The sequence below is a fragment of the Zootoca vivipara genome, chromosome 3, assembly GCF_963506605.1.
Source record: "Zootoca vivipara chromosome 3, rZooViv1.1, whole genome shotgun sequence".
Classification (NCBI taxonomy): Eukaryota; Metazoa; Chordata; class Lepidosauria; order Squamata; family Lacertidae; genus Zootoca; species Zootoca vivipara.
This window is the reverse complement of record NC_083278.1, coordinates 100909285-100929465: the sequence shown is the minus strand read 5'-3', so window position 1 is coordinate 100929465 and position 20181 is coordinate 100909285. Positions and strand designations below refer to the sequence as shown.

The window sequence follows — 20181 nt, the reverse complement described above, 5'->3', positions numbered from 1 at the left end:
TGTCATAGGAGTCCTGCAACATCTGAAAGCCCATTACATGGGCTACCCATGTGGGCTAATGCTTTAGGCCAGGCATCCCCAAACTTCGGCCCTCCAGATGTTTTGGACTACAATTCCCATCTTCCCCGACCACTGGTCCTGTTAGCTAGGGATCATGGGAGTTGTAGGCCAAAACATCTGGAGGGCCACAGTTTCGGGATGCCTGCTTTAGGCTATGCAGCAGAAGAGAGAAACCCCAGGCAAATGGGGGGTGGGAGAGGGAAGCAAAGGGATAAATTAATTAGTTTGATTTCTAATAGTTTGTAGCCCAATGCATTCTGGACTTATCTGGTCCTTTGGCAGGGAATTTCAAAATAAAGAAGCTCAGTCTTTTGTTACTGCTATCTCCACTTTCCTTCCACTGTTTTATTCCTGCACACGTTGTGATTCCTTTTAGGCACATTAGAGAACAAGGGAGGGAATGTAAAGTAAAAGGGAAGACACGGTAGAATAAAAGGTGATTCAGGATAAGCCAGGATAAAACACAGGTGCATTTAAGGAGATGCTTGAATGTAAACTTGGAAGAAGACACTTGAATGCCAAGAATTAAAAGGAACATCGGAAGCTGCCTTATACTGAATCAGACCATTAGTCCATTTAGCTCAATATTGTCAGCACGGACTGGCAGCGGCTCTCCAGGTTTTAAGCAGGAGTTTATCCGAGCCCTAAAACTGGGACATTCTGTTTGCAAAGCAGATGCTCTACCAACTGCGCTGCAGTCCTTCTCCAAACTCCTTTTGTTGAGACATGCAACACAGATCTTTGCCGTCTTGAAAACTGCGCTACAAGCCTTTCCTAAAAGAATGGCTTGTTTTGGGTGCAACCCTGAATCATGGTTCAGCCCTACAAGAATAAGCTTTGGGCTTCTGTGTTTCTTTTCTCCTCTGATGCAGCTATGCAGAGGTTGGAAGTTTTCCCTCCCAGTTTTAAAGTAACTAGCGATCCTGGTTGTGTTTGAACTGGGGTAACACTGGTTAGTTTAAGCAATGGTTTGTAAGCAAGCCGGGTTCATAAACTAAGGCTTGATCCTGGCTTGTTTCAACAAACCATAGTTTATAGCAGAAATAGCAGGTGATGTTGGAGTCGATCCCCACCCAGCATTGCTGAATAGCACCCAGAGGGCACCATGGTATGTATCCATAGTTAACCAGTGTCCCCTCATTTTGCACACAGTGAGAAACTCTGGTTTGTTTAAAACAGGAAGCAAAAGCTCCTGTTTGCAGCTGCAGCACAGCAAGAGAGAGGAGGGGCGCATGCATGAGCCTGAAGCTTGCTGAAATTTGTTCCAGTATCACCAAACCATGGTTTAGTGTTGCATATGAAATGGACCACCAAGTTGATTCTTCCTAACTAGATCGCTTTTCATTTCTTGTCACCTTAGGCCAAATACTTCATACTGATGTTGTCTATTTACACTCTGGTAAAGGATTCCGTGAAGCTGAGAAGATACGGACACTTCTGCTGGATTACAAGTATGTTAAACAAACCTTCACTCTTTTGGTCTGCCTGTGTATTAGAGCTGAACATAGCTGCCAAGTACCCCGTTTTCCCCGGGAAACCCCCGTTTTTACTTACCTTTTCCCGGTGGTCCCCCGTATCACTTCGTCTCCTGTTTTTCTCCGTTATTTTCTCCTGCCGGTGGCCATTTTTTTTTTCTGATTTGCCCTTCTATGGGCACAAAAATGGCTGCCACCGGCTTCAAAAGTCGCATCTATGCATGTCCGGAAGTGCATAGACGCGACTTCCGGTGTCAGCGGCGGCCATTTTTGGTGCCCATAGATGGGCAGAGCGACACCGGAAGTTGCGTCGATGCACTTCCTGACATGCGTAGAAACGAATTTCGAAGCCGGCGGCGGCAATTTTTGGTGCCCATAGGAGGGCAAAATGACACTGGAAGTTATGTCGACGCAACTTCCGGTATCTCACGGCTGCCGGTCCTGGATTCTGCAGTCTGGGACTTGAAAGGTAAGGAGCTGAACCGAAATGGAAGGGGTGCCTTTTTGCAATCCTGTTTGGTGGCCCTAGAAATCTGCCTCCCCCGCTTTTTGGCAGCCTTTTTCAACCATTAGTAGGGTATCGTGAAGAGGGAGAGGAGCACATGTCTGTTGCTGAGACAACAGGGCCAACATTCCCTGTCTTGCTGAGCAATGATGCTACCAATGAAATGTGGTAAGAAAGGGGCCATGTTTGCTCAATCTTATCCTGGCTTCATAAACTGAGGTATGAATGAACCTTCCTTGCTCCCTTCTTTGGGTACTTGAATGCATTATGAAATTACCTTCCTTTAACCATAGGTTCCCACTTCATCTTGAACCAGCTTCAAACTGTGGTTTAACGTCTGGCTTGTTCCATTGTTTCCCTGTTTGGATGAAATGGGAAACCATGGTTAATGGGATACTTCCACACTGCATTCAGGTATGCTGTGAAGCTGAGATATCTCAACTGGACCAGGGAGCATCATTCCTCTTTCTTCATTAATGGATGTGTGCAGCGCTTCCATCTCCATTCACAGTAATGGAGTTGTCAGAGTTCTCTCTTTGTTCAGGAATGTATGGGAGATGCATTGTGCATTAATTCATTTCAGGATAACAGGGCTGCCCCTCCCCTTATCAATGTTAATCGTGCAACGTTGTCTTGTGAGAAGATACTACCCGCATTCTCAGCCCATGAAATAATTATGGTAGCCTGTGTTATTACAGCTTCCCATTGCATTTTCTGGTCCAATCAAGTGATAAAAATAGATATACATGAATGGAAGCAGGATAAAGAGTTGAAGGAGAAGTTCACGCTTACCTGCACAATTTTTCATTCTAAAATACTTTTCTTTTATTTCATTTGTAAAAATCGGGGTTAGTTTTCCCAGTTAGTTTGCTTAAGGGTGGTACACTATATGAGCTTATAAACAAACAAACAAACAAACACCAGCTCTTTGCATCTCCACTATCTGAAACAATGTATTATGTTAGGTGGCCTCTTCATGTTAACTCAGGTAGGTTGACCTTTTACTCATTCCATATTGTTGAGCCAGGTGCATCTTCTTCTCTCTGATCTGTTGGTGGAGGAAGCAACAGTGCCTCCTACTGGGTCAGATGGTGCCATGGTGACTTCATACTTTCTCAACCTTAGTATTCTCTTTTTCCCTCCCTCTGAAAGCTGTGGCACCGTTGTGATTGGCAATGGAACGGCTTGTAGGGAAACAGAAGCTTACTTTGCTGACTTGATTACGAAGAAATACTTTGCGCCTTTGGATGTCACTTACTGGTAAGAAAATTTATGAAGCGTGGTCTTTGCTTTCGTAGAAATGTAGTTTCTATAAGGTTTTTGTTGTTGCTGTTTTTTGAGATGGCAATTTCCCCATGTATCTCCTTCTGCTCGGTCCAGCTGTTTTCAGGCAAAACCTCAAAACAAACAAAGAGACATTGAACATCACCATCATCATCATCATTAGTCTCTAGAGCAGGCACCCCCAAACTGTGCCCTCCAGATGTTTTGGCCTACAACTCCCATGATCCCTAGCTAACAGGACCAGTGGTCGGGGAAGATGGGAATTGTAGTCCAAAACATCTGGAGGGCCGAAGTTTGGGGATGCCTGCTCTAGAGGGCCTGTAGAAGCAAACTGAAGGAAACAGTTCATTGATAGTCCCAATAATTATGGTCATGGTACAGCACAGGAATGGGGAACACTTTTCAGCTGGCTGAGGCCAGGGGCAAAACTGATTGGAGCAATGAATGCAAATGTTAATCATTGTACCGTAGGCAAATTGGGAACACAGATGTAGACCTGATTGTCTTCATAAAGGTAAAGGTAAAGGTAAAGGACCCCTGGACGGTTAAGTCCAGTCCAAGGTGATTATGGGGTTACAGCTCTCATCTCACTTTCAGGCCAAGGGCGCCGGTGTTTGTTCACAGACAGCTTTCTAGGTCATGTGCCCAGCATGACTACACTGCTTCTGGTGCAACGGGACACTGTGACAGAAACCAGAGCGCATGGAAATGCCGTTTACCTTCCCACCACAGCGGTACCTATTTATCTACTTGCATTGGCGTGCTTTCGAACTGCTAGGTTGGCAGCAGCTGGGACAGAGCAACGGGCACTCACCCCATAGCGTTGATTCGCACTGCCAACCTTCTGATTGGCAAGCCCAAGAAGCTCAGTGGTTTAGACCACAGCGCCACCATAGTTCCTGACTAGACTGGGCAATGCACCACAAATTATGATTTTCTAGATGACATGTTTTTGTCATCATCCACCTGCCTCGGGAGGCAATGGTGGAATGCACCTTTGGGGTTGAAGTTGGGAGATTGTAGCGCCTGCTGTGGCTATAGAGACCTATAATGGAGAGACATGATTTGTTGCAGCTGGGGCAGAGGAAGGCGTGCTACTGCAGATGTACCACTACCACAGCCTATCTTAATAATAGAAAGTGAAGTGCTTCAGGCTGAAATCTTCTGTGTGTTTACTTAGATCAGTGTTTCTCAACCTTTTTTGGGCCACGGCACACTTGTTCCGTGAAAAAAATCACGAGGCACACCACCATTAAAAAAGTTAAAAAATGTAACTCTGTGCCGCCCTATATTATAATTATGACTGTAAGAAACACTTGCCAAATATTGCTTTCCGGCGGGTCAGTGTTGTGTATTGGCGGCCTCCAGGCTCATTTGCACTGAGCTTTGGGAAAGAGGAGGAGAAATATTGCTTTCCGGCGTGTCAGTGATGTGTATTGGCGGCCGCCAGGCTCGTTTGCACCGAGCTTTGGGAAAGAGGAGGAGAAATATTGCTTTCCAGTGGGACAGTGTAGTGCATTGGCGGCCGCCAGGCACGTGACAATGCAAATCGCCCTTCTCGTCGCCGCACGTCGCGGCACACCAGCCAGCATCTCGCGGCACACTAGTGTGCCGTGGAACAGCGGTTGAGAAACGCTGACTTAGATAAATCCCACTGAGGTCAATTGGCCAACAGTGAAATCTTAACCATGTCCTGTAAGTGCTATTGAGCCCATCTGGGGTTGTTGTTGTTTAGTCATTTTGTTGTGTCCGACTCTTTGTGACCCCATGGACCAGAGCACGCCAGGCACTTCTCTCTTCCACTGCCTCCCGCAGTTTGGTCAGACTCATGTTGGTAGCTTCGAGAACACTGTCCAACCATCTCGCCCATCCAATACTGCAACACGTCCCATTCATTTCATTATATCTGCCTCTGAAATTAATAGGGGCCTTATTCTTTGTATGCTCTGTTTTAGCAGGTCTGTGCACATACAACAGATAGTTGATTGGTGTTTTATTTATTATTATTGTTGTTGTTTAGTTGTTTAGTCGTGTCCGACTCTTCGTGAGCCCATGGACCAGAGCACGCTGACTTCCACTGCCTCCCGCAGTTTGGTCAAACTCATGTTGGTAGCTTCGAGAACACTGTCCAACCATCTCGTCCTCTGTCGCCCCCTTCTCCTAGTGCCCTCCATCTTTCCCAGCATCAGGGTCTTTTCCAGGGAGTCTTCTCTTCTCATGAGGTGGCCAAAGTATTGGAGCCTCAGCTTCACAATCTGTCCTTCCAGTGAGCACTCAGGACTGATTTCCTTAAGAATGGATAGGTTTTATCTTCTCGCAGTCCACGGGACTCTCAAAAGTCTCCTCCAGCACCAACTGGGCTTACACCTGGGTAAATGGAGTTAAGATGGAAACCGTCTCTTGAATGGAATTAGATCATTGGAAGCTGCCTTATTGTCAGTCCATCTAGCTCAGTAGTGTCTGCATTGACTGGCAGTGGCTCTCCAAATTTTCAGTCATGGAACATCCCCAGTTCTACCTGTAGATACCGAGGATTGAAGCTGGGGCCTTCTGCATGGAAAGCAGGTGCCCTGGCACTGAGCCATGGCCCTTCCCTAATTCTAGCTTATCTCACTGAAATATGTGGGATGACTCTGAAAATGTTTATGTTGAAATGGAATGGATTTTGATGGACCAAGTCCGCAATCTTCTACACATTTACTTTGAGGGAATGTCCCATGAAACTCAATGGACTTTCTTCTTTGTTGATGTACGTAGGATTGTGCCCTTAGTGCATCTTCAACCACCCTTGACCGCTGGCTGATGAAAACAGCATTACCAAGTAAAGAATACGTACAGATTTTCTGTATTTGTCGCTTGTCTTCCCTGAAATTTGCCTGTATTATTAGTTTTTGAGCCATGTGCTTATTCATGCACTTTGGGTAAGCACTTCTCCCTGTTCCAGCTTTCGAGAAATTGGTAGTATTTGCAGCCACCGGTCATCTGGGAGCATTTAACTATGCCGAAAGAGATTAAGCAAAATCCACTGAGCGTCTAATTTCCAGTGCATTCTACTCCATTGCTTAAGCAACTTAAATATCAGTATTAAACGCTTTGGTCTTTTCTCATGGAATCACTTCCTAGCTTTGAAGTGGGCCCCTTACTGGCGAAAGTTTTAGTTTACGGTTCTCGTTCTTTTGTATTTTATATGTGTCTGTGCAAACCTTTACATCTCCCTTTCGACTTTAATGTGTGTTACATTTCCAAATATCTGCATTAGTCTCTTCGGACTTTGCCACTTTCAAGTTCCTCTTGCCCTCCTCTGTTTCTAATGTTTCACACAGCCTAATTACATTTACTTTTCTGCTTCACAGCACTCTCAGTTTGAAGGGTGATTTAACGTTCGGGGTTTGCATTATGATAATTATATTTCAAGACCATGGTGGGGGGGGGGGATTAAGATGTATTTGCTCCGGTTGCAGATAAAAAGGGTTCAGATCCACTTGTAAAACTTGATTGGTTAACAGCCCATAGTTTTTATTATTATATTTGCTTTTCATGCAGCATTGATTCTCAATTCATCAGGGTACCCAGGGTGCTGTAACTCTAGAGGTGACCTTGGGACTTGATTTACCTCCGCTCGGTTTTCTTTGTTAATGTGCCATGAAAGAAGTACATGAAAGATAGCCAACTTCAAAGCACCTTTTAAAGGAAAATGGCTGATACAAATCCCCTGGCTTTTAATAATGCCTGTCAAATGTTTCAGCTGTCTTGCGTCCTTTTACAAGCTTTTGCTTGCTGCAGTAAATCAGTTTGTTTCAAGTTGGGATGGGGGCCATTAGAGAACAACAGGGTTATTTTTATTTTATTTTGCTTTTTGTTCACCTTTGCAATTATCACAATCACTTACTAGCAGCACAATCCTGATGCATGCCTACTCGGAAGTAAATCCCAATGAATTCAGTGGGACTTACTCCCAAGTAAGTGGCACATTAACAAGTAAGTGTTTGGGATTGCAGCTTAATTTTTTTTCTTCGTTGCCTTCCTCTAGAAAAGTTGGCTTTCAAAAATTCCAGGTAAACAAGTACTTTCTTGATTTTTGTTAATAATAATAATAATAATAATAATAATAATAATAATAATACTCTTAAAACTAGTAAATACCAACATGAGTTTGACCAAACTGGGAGGCAGTGGAAGACTTTGCTGGTTTCTCACAGGCATCTGGTTGGTTACTGTGAGAACAGGATGCTGGACTAGATGGGCGATGGGCCCGATTCATTAAGATGTTCTTACACATCTACTTACCACTTTCCAGCTCTTAATGTTCATGAATGACTTGGGACTCCTCTGCCTTGCATAGCAAGCCTTTATATTAGATATTCTTAATGCGAATCCAGCATGCCAACTTTTGTAATCTAGGAGGCAAATCCTTGCCTAGTCCTCATGGACCTTCCGACAAATTGCTAAGATCAGTTACAGTCCTACATACTGACCTGCACTAAAAATGTGCTCTTACGGGTTTTGACATTTTAAAGGTTTGGAAATGAGATACAGTACTCCCAAATATTATTTACAGTCGGTGGAAAAAGGAAGTCCTGGAACCTACTAAACATTTTGTCTGGCAGGATTTTTAAACTGCTTCAATAAATGGAAGTGTGTGATATCACCTTCGTAACAGCCTTCCCCTGCTTTTACTTTTTCTAGCAATATATTATTACTTGAGGCCTTTAATTCAGAATGGAAAACAAAATGGATGGTTACCTATCTACCTATCATTGAACCGAGTCTCTCCACTATGAAACTAATATGTTTTGAATCTCAGGAACTCTTGTGGGATCTCAGGAGCCAAGCCAGTTTGAATAACTGATTCGAAATAGCTCTCCCCCCCCCCCCCACCATGTCGGTGTCTGTTCTTATTTCATTGTTTCTGAAATTATTCCTGCAGTTGACGTGCAGTGCCCCCTCCAAACGCAACCTTTTCCCTCTCTAGCCCAATTGAATTGTCTCATTTAATTAAATGCAATTAATTATTTGGCAAACAAATTAGTCAGCCTGCAAATCGGAAGCTATTTAGTACTTTTGGTTGGAATGCGCTAGAATTAGCATTTGATAAAATGTTGTTTGACATTTGAACCTGCTAAGAAGCGTTTCGGAGAAATGGTTTAGACGTGTGCCTTCGCTGGAACACTCTTGCCTCACTACTGTGTGGAAGAACTTTGGAAAGGAGATTTTGGGGAGACCAATGGTGCAGTTCCCTTGATGAGTCTACTCTGTATATTTTCACCCATGCAGTGCTAGGGCTGAAACATTAATAGTAATAATAACAACAATTACAGTAACAACAACAACTTTCCATATCACCCTTCATCTGAAGATCACAGGTCGGTTTATAATGTAAAACATATCTTGCTACGTTGCCCTCTTCAGCCAGCAGTGGCATGTTCAATCAATTTGGGTGTTTCATTATTTCAAACAATTATTTATAGATTGGGTAGGGCTGGGGAATATATCGTCCAAAACTGGTTTGAAGTCCATATTGTGATATTGGTTTCATAATTTTTGACCTGGCAATATATCACAAATCATGGTGTGTGTGTGTGTGTGTGTGCATGTGCATGCACTATGCAAAAATCACAATGTGATAAAAAACTGTGAAGCCAGACAATGTTTCTCTTGATTCCTGCACCATGCTATAAGGGGTAGGGAAGGGAAATTGTAGTGGTGAGATGGATTGGAGTGACTGGGAATGCATGAAGGGATCAAGAACATAGAGCAAGCTGTCGTGGCAGGCTTAAATAGGTCACTCCCCTCACCTTGGGGGGAAGGGTTACCAAACTCTTAGTTCTCTCACTTCTACCATGTGAACTCTACCGGTAAGGAGGTCCAAATTGGATGTTCCAAGCTTAGACTACATGGCTTAAAAATTTAGAAACATTTACCATTTTGGAACCCAAGTTATACTGCCTCTCTTTTCTTGCTGCTGTATGGGGGGGGGGGGGAAATTGCATGAATCTGACCTTTGAAGAGTTTGTAAGTAAAGCATTTTTAACTTACCAGCAGTATGCTTTCTATGTTAAGGGAAGGGGGAAATTTGGAAGCAACTTAGAAGGGGGTATTTTAAAGGTCCAATGCCCTACCTCACTGAGCAAAAACCGTAACCCTTCCACTTTATCTAGGTGGCTTAGGGTGTGCATCTCTTTGGCCTATGACTTCTGAATCTACCATGCCCATTCTACCAGGGCAGCAGCAAACTCTGCTGCATTCTGCACTAACACCACCCTAGCTGACACTTGTAGGGCAGCCACATGGGCATATTCCAAGACGTTTACTAGGCATTACAAGATGGGCATTTATGCCTCTGCTGAAGCCACCTTTGGCTGCAGGGTCCTACAACAGCCACCAGTGGACTCAAGGCTGCCTTTAAAATTTCCTACAGTGCTGCTACAATGATGACATGGCAGGCACTCCAGGGCATTGTGGGGAAATTTAAATGATGTGCGGCCCATGACTGGCACAAGCAATGGTGTTGACTGGGGTGCTTAAGCTCTCTTGGTTGCCTGAGGATACTATGTGCTTCCACTGGCCTTTATTTAGACCTTTTCTTCCCATGCCATATCTCTTATCTAATTCACTTCCAATGCTGCTATTCCCCCACATAGATTTAATAGCAGATTGGGAGGGGGATTTAGATTGGGAAGTGGCATAGGAAGAAGGATTAAGCACCCCTTCCTCTGGTACCATTTTCAAAGCAGCTGCGTGTGGCTGCTGGTTGGTAAAATGAAAACCCACAGAGATCCTAATTGTGGATTTCCTGTGTCCTGTCACATTTCGCCCCGCTCTGGCCAAATGTAGCGTCCATCTCTTCCCCAGGAGATTTCTGCCTGGGTCCTGTGTTTGTCATTTCCTAAGCTGCGTTAAAACAATTTCTGAAGATCTACAGTGATTAGATGTATGATGTCACTGGAACACCCTGGGCTGATTTAACGCTGCTTTAATGGGGAGTAAGTGTGATCTCCGAAAGCAGGGTTGTATCTCTGCTCTTCTGTCTTGGAGGGAGTGAAGCAGTGGTGATGATCAGACGTCCCAATATTTGGAGCCGGTTTGGATTCAGATCAGCATCTGCGATGACAGATGCCGAGCAGATGTGTTCGATAACTGGCACAAATGATCTTTAGGACTCTGACGATGAGAGCAATGAAGAGAAGACACGAAAAACAGGCCTGAAGGAAGACAACGGCATGATTTCAGAGTGTTTCACGGTATCCGTTCATGTTGCCATGTGGCTATCAGTATAATTTTTCCTGACTTTAGGTCTTTAGGGCTGATGAGAAACACTTCAGGAATTGTTTTGAAAAATACATTTTTATATATAATATTTTGCTGGATGGCTTGGCTCTCTTTATGCTCCTTCCGCTCCTAATGGTAGTCTTGCATATCTTTTCTCTCTCTTTTTCTTTAGCTTCACAATGATATATTCTAGCAGAACATGCAATTTCGTTTTTGAGCCTGCTTTTCTTTTTGTTGTTCTGCTGGACGTTAAATGTATTGACTGGATCTGCCCAGTCCCATTACTGCCTGCCAGCAAACAGCAATATTCTTTATGACAGACGGAGCAGGATTTTTAAAAAAACATGCAGTCTGTTATTGGCATACAAATACCGTAAGCGATAGAAGCTCTGTTGGATCATTCTGTTGGCATTTGATAAGCAAAGACAAATAAGGGGTGCAAAAATCAAATTTGTTTATTTTTCTTCATTAAAAAACTTTATAGCCTGCTCCCCACCCCCAACACACACGTAAAGGAGTTGCCCAAAGTGGCTTCCAATGATAAGAAAACAAAAGCAGGAATAATCTAACAATTAAAGAACAAGTTACAGGTAGGTAGCCATGTTGGTCTGACGTAATCGAAACAACATAAAAAAAATTCCTTCCAGTAGCACCTTAGAGACCAACTAAGTTTGTCATTGGTATGAGCTTTTGTGTGCATGCACACTTCTTCAAAGAAGTGTTAAAGAACAAATTAGCAAAACTAGACATTAAAACAGGAGCTGAAACACAAAGGAGTAACACTAACTATTGATACATTAAACAGCCACAGAATCAAAAGCTTATTTTAAAAAGGAAGTTTACGGAGTGTTAGCACAGAAAAAGTCCTCTCACCTGTTGCTTGTAATCCAACAACAAAGCTCGGCTTCAAATTGTAGGTTTCTGCCGAAAACAAGCTGTAGTTAAGCTGCTGGGCAGAGTTAGCATGTAAGGCAAGGCCATGGTTTAATCAACCATGGGTTAGTGTTATGTGCAAACCAGGCCAATATATGTAAATTTTGTCAAAGTGGAAGTAGTTGTCAAAGAGGTTGAGCCATGAATTTGATGGTGTAAATCCCAACTAACTTGTACCCTTCTATGACTTATATGGAATAACATACAAGAGTAAGCAAAGTTAATGAAATAAAGATTAATACTGGAAAAAGTAGCCATGTATTCTGCCATATTTTCCATTCTTCGCCTTCTACTCCTGGCCAAGAGCTTTGTTTCACACCCCCTGAGCCTTCTGATCATATTTTCTTGGAATTTATTTCTATTCATTTCAATGGTGACTTAATTTCCAAGTGAATATGCATACGATTACAGCCCAAGTCTCTCAGAGTATCATCTTTCTCTTGTGAGTATCCGGACATCTTGAAGTTGGTATTCTTTTAATTAAAATAAAATGATAGAAGCATATAACGAAAAGCAAAGCAACCTTATTTTACCATCACAATGATCTCAAATTATGTGTCACGCACCCTTGAAGAACAAGGAAGCCAAATTGGATCCCTGCTCTGATTTATAAGCATTGTTAGGGTTTGTATGGGACCAGTGGTCCACTTTAGTCATGCCTGAGGGTTTGCATGTGCCCTGTGGGACTTTTTTCTTTTATATCTTATTTTCTTTGGACAGATGGCCTCCATGGCTCACTACACACAGTTTTTTAAATTTCCCCGGAGCTTCAAAAGTGCTTTGGTTTGCCATACCTGTTGGCAGGGTTGGGTCCTGCTGTTTGATTTACAAACAGGTTGGAAGCTCCACTGAGCAGGTGGAATCAGTTGTGCATTCTGGAATGGGAACAATGTTATACCCATGACATATTTCCCAAATCTGTACCCATGAGCATTACAGAAAACTTGATAGCAGCTTCAGGTTCACTTCTTCTACCTTGGGACCCTATATTAATGATTATGTGACTGTTTTCCTGCATAGGCTATTCCAAACATTACATGGCAAGCTAACTTGTCAAAGTTTGCTTGCCCATATGTGCATTAATTAATTTACTTAAAAGGCTTCTGTGCTGCTTTTCAGAACGATGGCCTCACAAAGTGATTTACAATCAGTCAAATGCATCAATAACAAATCCCTTTCCAACATTTTATCAGGCAGCTGTTGCCAATCTAGACTCTTTAATGAGTGCAGAAAGATGCATGGCTTTTGCAACACATACTTGGTTCATTCTTAACGTTACCTTTTAAGGTGCACACCACCTTAAAAGCAGAATATCTGAACAGGCTCTACATCTGCAGAATCTCTGTGAGAATGCCATATTGTTATAGACTAGTTTGTCATTTATTTCCATTTGTGCCCCAGTTCTGCATATCAACTTCCTTGAAGTTTGTCTAGGGCAGAGATGTCTAAATTGCGTCCCTCAATATGTTGCTGAGCTACATCTCCGATTAGCCCAGCTCGGATGGCCAGTCATCAGGAATGGTGAACATTGTGGTTCAGAAACGTCAGGAGGCCCGGCCCATGTGTTATCCACCCCTGATTTATAGAAATAGATGAGCTGACAAAGCGTGGTTTGGTATGATGTTTGGCCATTCTTACCTCTAGTGGCTGTTTGCTTGTGCCATGGAGATGGGAGTGACCTTGGGGAGCTGAGTGCTGACAGGACAGAAAGCAAAAAAACAGGCAAGCATCTCTACACCATTTGGAAGCTCTAGTTGTGATTTGGCTTTTAAACTATGGTTAGCACAAACTATGGGTTGGGATGATGCTTGGGAGAGCCTGAAAGCATAAATGAATTTTCTTTAGCTGGATGATTAATTTGGAAGTGGACTATGGAAGTTCATGTTTATGGTGCTATTTTCAGTAAGGAAAGGAGAGCTTTGTGTCACAATAGCTTTATTACTTAAGACAGAAACTCTGTTCTCATGCTGCTGTCAATAGAAAACAATGGGGGGCAAATGCAGGTAACTGTCACCTTTTTAATCACAAGACCTGCCATTTCAGGACTTCACTTTCTGCCACTGACTTGGGATGTGTATTTCTGCTGGGGGATGAATCGCCAGCACCAGCTTTGTTCTGATAACAGCATCTGGCACTAGATTGATTTAACAGACTCTGAGGTTTGCTCTTTTCAGATATGCATTCTTACGGCAGCTACTGTGTAGTTCTGACATGACCACACGCTGCTGTTGTTTTTTCTGCCTCCTAGCACCACGTGTGAAGCTAAAGCTCTTTGACACCTGCCATTTGGACCCTTTTCTTACGGAAAAATGTCATCGTTTTCCGACAAGATGAAGACAGATATCTGATCGTTCTTCTCTTTGCAGAGATGTGCTGAGGGCATGGTTCATAGATGAATGGATAAAGGATTCCAGTGTCACAATTGCACAGTTTGCTACGTTTGGTTTAGTAAGCCAGAGGAAGATGTGTAGCGCATTGTATTGGAAGGTCCTCTTCCAAATGAAACATAGGAGAGGTTTCATTTTATTAGGCTAAAATCGTCCTACTGTTCCACTGATTTTTCTGGGAACCAATTCATCATGACCGTAAAAGTGTATGCCCTTAGAAGAAGCCAGGACTGGGGGAAGATGTTTTCATAATAATTGCAAAATAGTCAGAATTATGACATGGGGATGTATCCAGTGAAGATACCTGGTTTGCACCATGGAATTTTCCGTCCACCTCTTCCCCTTCCTGAAAAACTGTTTATAGGTGTGTATGTGTTTAGGGAACCCCCAGGACAGATTGGGGGGGGGCACGTGGGGAGGGGAAGTGAAAGCCCTTGTGTGAACAGGACAACTTGATTAGATGCAACCCCATGTACCCAAATTGCCCCATACAATTCCCATTGTGTGTTGGGGAAGTTGCCGCAGATCCTCCAACACCCCCCCCCCAAAAAAATCAGTTATCTTCTGAAATGCTCCACCCAAAGTCTCTGCATGAGCACCACACACAGAAGGCATGGAAGATTTCTTGGCATTTGTTACAGAGTTGCTTATGTCATGTGAAGCAGCGACATCATTGTGTTGGGTATTTATTTTATGTTTTTGCCTAGAATGGCAGGATGGGCAACCTAGCATCTTTGTCGAAGGACAGAGATAAATACAGAACCTTAAAAACAATCCCAATTCTTGTTTTAGGGAGCCATTCCAAGCACAGGAAGCTGGCGTATATTATGCTGACTTGAGTTAAGGTGGCATAAAGCACACCACATCCAGGGTCAGCCAGGGCAGATAGGAGAGGTGAGGCAAGACATGCCTGCAGCGGTACACAACCCCAGAGTGTCTCTCCTGCAATAACCCCCCACACTCCTTTGCCGCCTTTGGGAAGCAACAAGTCCAGCCTCTTTATTGTTGTTTAGTCATGTCCAACTCTTCGTGACCCCATGGACCATAGCACGCCAGGCACTCCTGTCTTCCACTGCCTCCCGCAGTTTGGTCAGACTCATGTTGGTAGCTTCGAGAACACTGTCCAGCCATCTTGTCCTCTGTCATCCCCTTCTCCTTGTGCCCTCCATCTTTCCCAGCATCAGAGTCTTTTCCAGGGAGTCTTCTCTTCTCATGAGGTGGCCAAAGTATTGGAGCCTCAGCTTCAGGACCTGTCCTTCCAGTGAGCACTCAGGGCTGATTTCCTTAAGAATGGATAGGTTTGATCTTCTTGCAGTCCATGGGACTCTCAAGAGTCTCCTCCAGCACCATAATTCAAAAGCATCAATCCTTTGGTGATCAGCCTTCTTTATGATCCAGCTCTCACTTCCATAACATCACTACTGGGAAAACCATAGCTTTAACTATATGTACCTTTGGCGGCAAGGTGATGTCTCTGCTTTTTAAGATGCTGTCTAGGTTTGCCATTGCTTTTCTCCCAAGAAGCAGGCGTCTTTTAATTTCGTGACTGCTGTCACCATCTGCAGTGATCATGGAACTCAAGAAAGTAAAATCTCTCACTGCCTCCATTTCCTCCCCTTCTATTTGCCAGGAGGTGATGGGACCAGTGGCCATGATCTTGGTTTTTTTTTGGTGTTGAGCTTCAGACCATCCTCTTTCACCCTCATTAAAAGGTTCTTTAATTCCTCCTCACTTTCTGCCATCAAGGTTGTGTCATCAGCATATGAATGGATAAAGGATTCCAGTGTCACAATTGCACAGTTTGCTACGTTTGGTTTAGTAAGCCAAGTTTACGTTTGGTTTAGTAAGTGTTATATATGAGGTTGTTGATATTTCTTCCAGCAATTTTAATTCTGCGTTGGGATTCATCCAGTCCAGCCTTTTGCACGATGAATTCTGCATATAAGTTAAATAAGCAGGGAGACAATATACAGCCTTGTCGTACTCCTTTCCCAATTTTGAACCAATAAGTTATTCCGTATCCAGTTCTAACTGTAGCTTCTTGTCCCAAATAGAGATTTCTCAGGAGACAGATGAGGTGATCAGGCACTCCCATTTCTCTTTAGCCTCTTTAGGGATCTGCCAACGAGCAGATGCCGATGAGACCACAGTGTCGGGCAGCAGATTCTCTGTAGTGCTTCGGACACCTCTCTCACAATACACCTGGCCGGGGGACAAGGACGTGGGCCTTGTGGGAGGAGGATGCGTTCTGTGGGGATGGCAGTTGCCCGTCTTATCTGCAGGCACATCTCTCTCTGGAGCCATGCCTAGGCAGGGGGCTGTTCATTGCTACGGTGCTGGGGCTGACAGTGAGAGCAGGGTGGCCATGGTGGAGAATGAGGTGGTGTTGGGGCTTCTCCTCCCCACCCCTTGGACAGAGCTTGTTTTCTGTCTCCTGGCTGCTTCTGTTGCTGGCTGTCCCGAGTGCAGCTGGCAGTGCTGCTGCTCTATTTCTGTTGGGGAGAGAAGCCTGGGTATTGCCATAGAGGCCTCATTCCCCCCCCCCCATTTCTGGGGTGCAGACTCTGCTTAGCAAGTGCTCAGCCTCACCGTTGTGTGTAGAATCATAGAATCATAGAGTTGGAAGAGACCACAAGGGCCATCCAGTCCAACCCCCTGCCAAGCAAGAAACACCATCAAAGCATTCTTGACATATGCCTGTCAAGCCTCTGCTTAAAGACCTCCAAAGAAGGAGAGTCCACCACACTCCTTGGCAGCAAATTCCACTGTCAAACAGCTTTTACTGTCAGGAAGTTCTTCCTAATGTTTAGGTGGAATCTTCTTTCTTGTAGTTTGAATCCATTGTTCTGTGTCCGCTTCTCTGGAGCAGCAGAAAACAAACTTTCACCCTCTTCTATATGACATCCTTTTATACGGTATATTTGAACATGGCTATCATATCACCCCTTAACTTTCTCTTCTCTAGGCTAAACATACCCAGCTCCCTAAGCCATTCCTCATAAGGCATCGTTTCCAGGCCTTTGACCATTTTGGTTGCCCTCTTCTGGACACGTTCCAGCTTGTCAGTATCCTTCTTGAACTGTGGTGCCCAGAACTGGACACAGTACTCCAAGTGAGGTCTGACCAGAGCAGAATACAGTGATACTATTACTTCCCTTGAACTAGATGCTATACTCCTATTGATGCAGCCCAGAATTGCATTGGCTTTTTTAGCTGCTGCATCACACTGTTGACTCATGTCAAGTTTGTGGTCTACCAAGACTCCTAGATCCTTTTCACATGTACTGCTCTCAAGCCAGGTGTCTCCCATCCTGTATTTGTGCCTTTCATATTTTTTTTTGCCCAAGTGTAGTACTTTACATTTCTCCTTGTTAAAATTCATCTTGTTTGCTTTGGCCCAGTTGTCTAATCTATTAAGGTCATTTTGAAGTGTGATTCTGTCCTCTGGGGTATTTGCCACCCCTCCCAATTTGGTGTCATCTGTAAACTTGCATTTTCCCTGACTGAAAAATGCCTTTCACCTTAAGGTCCCAGAAGAGCTACTCTAGATTACTCACATCCTCATGTATCTTGATTGTGCCTTCTGTCTGCCTACTTGGAACTTCACATCTTCCTCCTCCTTGAAACAGTTTCTTTCCCGTGACATGTTGGTTTTTTTAAAAAAATTGCAAGGCTTGTTGTTGTTTAGCCGTTTAGTCATGTCCGACTCTTCGTGACCCCATGGACCAGAGTACACCAGACACTCCTGTCTTCAATAGCAAGGCTTACATACCACTTAATCAAATAATTTTAACTAAAACAGCTCAGTTGGTTAGAGCGTGGTGCTGACAACACTAAGGTTGCAGGTTTGATCCTGCATATTCCTGCATTGCAGGAGGTTGGACTAGATGGGGTAGGCAACCTAAAGCCCATGGGCCGGATGCGGCCCAATCGCCTTCTCAATCCTACCTGCAGACGGTCCGGGAATGTGTGCTTTTATTTAAAATGCATCTCTGAGTTATTTGTGGGGCATAGGAATTCGTTCATTATTCTTTTTTCAAAATATAGTCCAGCCCACGGCTGAAAAGGGTTGCTGACCCCTGGACTAGATGTTCCTCAGGGTTCCTTCCAACTTTATGATTCTATGGAAAATAGTGATGAAACAGACATTAAAAATAGTAGGCAAAACAAGGTTTGCAAAACATAGATGAAATAATAATAATAATAGTAATTATTTATTAAACTACTAATCGCTTATCTAGTGATGTATGGAAGTGAGAGCTGGACCATAAAGAAGGCTGATCGCCGAAGAATTGATGCTTTTGAATTATGGTGCTGGAGGAGACTCTTGAGAGTCCCATGGACTGCAAGAAGATCAAACCTATCCATTCTTAAGGAAATCAGCCCTGAGTACTCACTGGAAGGACAGATCGTGAAGCTGAGGCTCCAATACTTTGGCCACCTCATGAGAAGAGAAGAATCCTTGGAAAAGACCCTGATGTTGGGAAAGATGGAGGGCACTAGGAGAAGGGGACGACAGAGAACGAGATGGTTGGACAGTGTTCTCAAAGCTACGAACAAGAGTTTGACCAAACTGCGGGAGGCAGGGGAAGACAGGAGTGCCTGGCGTGCTATGGTCCATGGGGTCACGAAGAGTCGGACACGACTAAACAACAATCGCTTATCGCCCAAAGGGTCTGCAAGTGACATACATTGAAAATGAATCAGTTATACCACAGAAGAAAATGGGGCGTTATATAGCACATTAATATTGCTTACAATGCACTGGGAAAGAAAACACACACATTACAGTGGTACCTCACAAGACGAAAATAATTCGTTCCGCAGGTCGCTTCATCTAGCGAGATTTTCGTCTTGCGAAAACAAACGGCAGACGGCAAAAAAAAAAGCAGCAAATTTTTTTTTGTCTTGTGAGACGCGGCCATAGAAAGCTTTGTCTTGCAAGGCAACAAAGAATCGCTAGACGCTTTTGTCTAGCGAGTTTTTCGTTGCGCGAGGCATTCGTCTTGCGAGGTACCACTGTACGTAGCTGGGTGGACTTGTCAAAAACAGTGCAATGAAGGTGCCTGCCTAATATTAAAAGTCAGGCTGTTTCAGTGAATAGGTGTTGCCATATTAAAATATATTTTCTTGCAAATGTGGCATGAGCAATATGTGGCATTTTAAAAAGTGCCAGTTTTACAGATCAGGTGATCCTTAAAGTCCCAAGCTGTTAAGGAGTTTATGTACTAATAGAAACACATTGAATTGGACCATGTGAAATTTGGCAGCCAGTTCAAGATCATTGAGCAAAGGTGTAACATGCCGTCTTGTCAGCAGTAAAGCTGCCACATTCTGTACTGACCAGTTTCTGGACCAAGCATGGGGGCGGGGCAAGATGAATGAATAGCTTATTTGAAGCCCTTAAATATGACTCAGAAATCTGCGCCTCTAATTCCATCTGTGGATATTGATGCTGCCGAGGCACTGTGTGCACTCTCAAGTTTGCATCACTTTCTGTAGTCGGCAAGCCAGGGGAACCTGGCAATGCTTTCTAGCTGATAGCCTATCCCTGCATTGTGAGCCAAACATGCTGAACAGAGTGTTTCAAAGATTCCTCCCCCCCTTTTACAGGCTAGTCGTTGCTTAGAGCTTTATTAAACAACATGTGTAGTGGTCCACAGTAGATGAATCTGATGGAGTGGGCTGTTCAATGTGAATTTCCATTGTCATGGCTCAATTCATGTGCCTGGGACAGAAAGGCCTAAATCCATCGCACAATTAAGCTTGCTTAAGCCCATTGAAATAAATGGTCTCAAGCACGCCTAATTCTGTGTTGGATATAGGTCAAATAAATATTATTGTAAGTGGTGAAAGACATATTATTGCAGGAATAATACTGTAGAAGACGCATGCCATCAAGGGGAAATGGCGGCTGTTGTACTTGAAACTCCACTGGAATGTAGTAGGAGCTTTAGCATAATATTATTGGTATTTTATTCTACCTATATGCTAGTTTTCAGCTTTCTAATTATTGTTTGTGCCCTTTCTTTTTAGAGCTGTTTTGCTGGACCATGTCTTAGCATAGATGAATAACCAATATGATTTTCACCAAATAAAGTTGCAGCTTAGAGAATATCAAAAGTGTATGTTTGATGTGGGAAGGGGAAATACTGTATTATGTTGATGTATTCTCAATTTCTCATGTTTCAGGGTACTGTGATTTCTCTCTCTCTCTCTCCCCCCTCCACTTATAAACATTGTTTTTCATGAACTTTCCCTGACTCCT

General features: G+C 43.6%; 1 protein-coding gene across 4 annotated transcripts in view; it reads left to right on the top strand.

Moving 5' to 3' along the window:
• SRBD1 (S1 RNA binding domain 1) overlaps positions 1-20181 on the top strand; it is a 188435-nt gene that overhangs the window by 42578 nt on the left and 125676 nt on the right. For all 4 annotated transcript variants that reach the window (XR_009557389.1, XM_035111184.2, XM_060273045.1 and 1 more), the window contains exons 13-14: positions 1421-1511; positions 3193-3300. Coding sequence is in view for 3 of the 4 variants with exons in the window: in XM_035111184.2 (XP_034967075.1) it covers positions 1421-1511; positions 3193-3300 (199 nt within the window). In the remaining variant the exon portion in view is untranslated. The remainder of the gene's footprint in view (positions 1-1420; positions 1512-3192; positions 3301-20181) is intronic.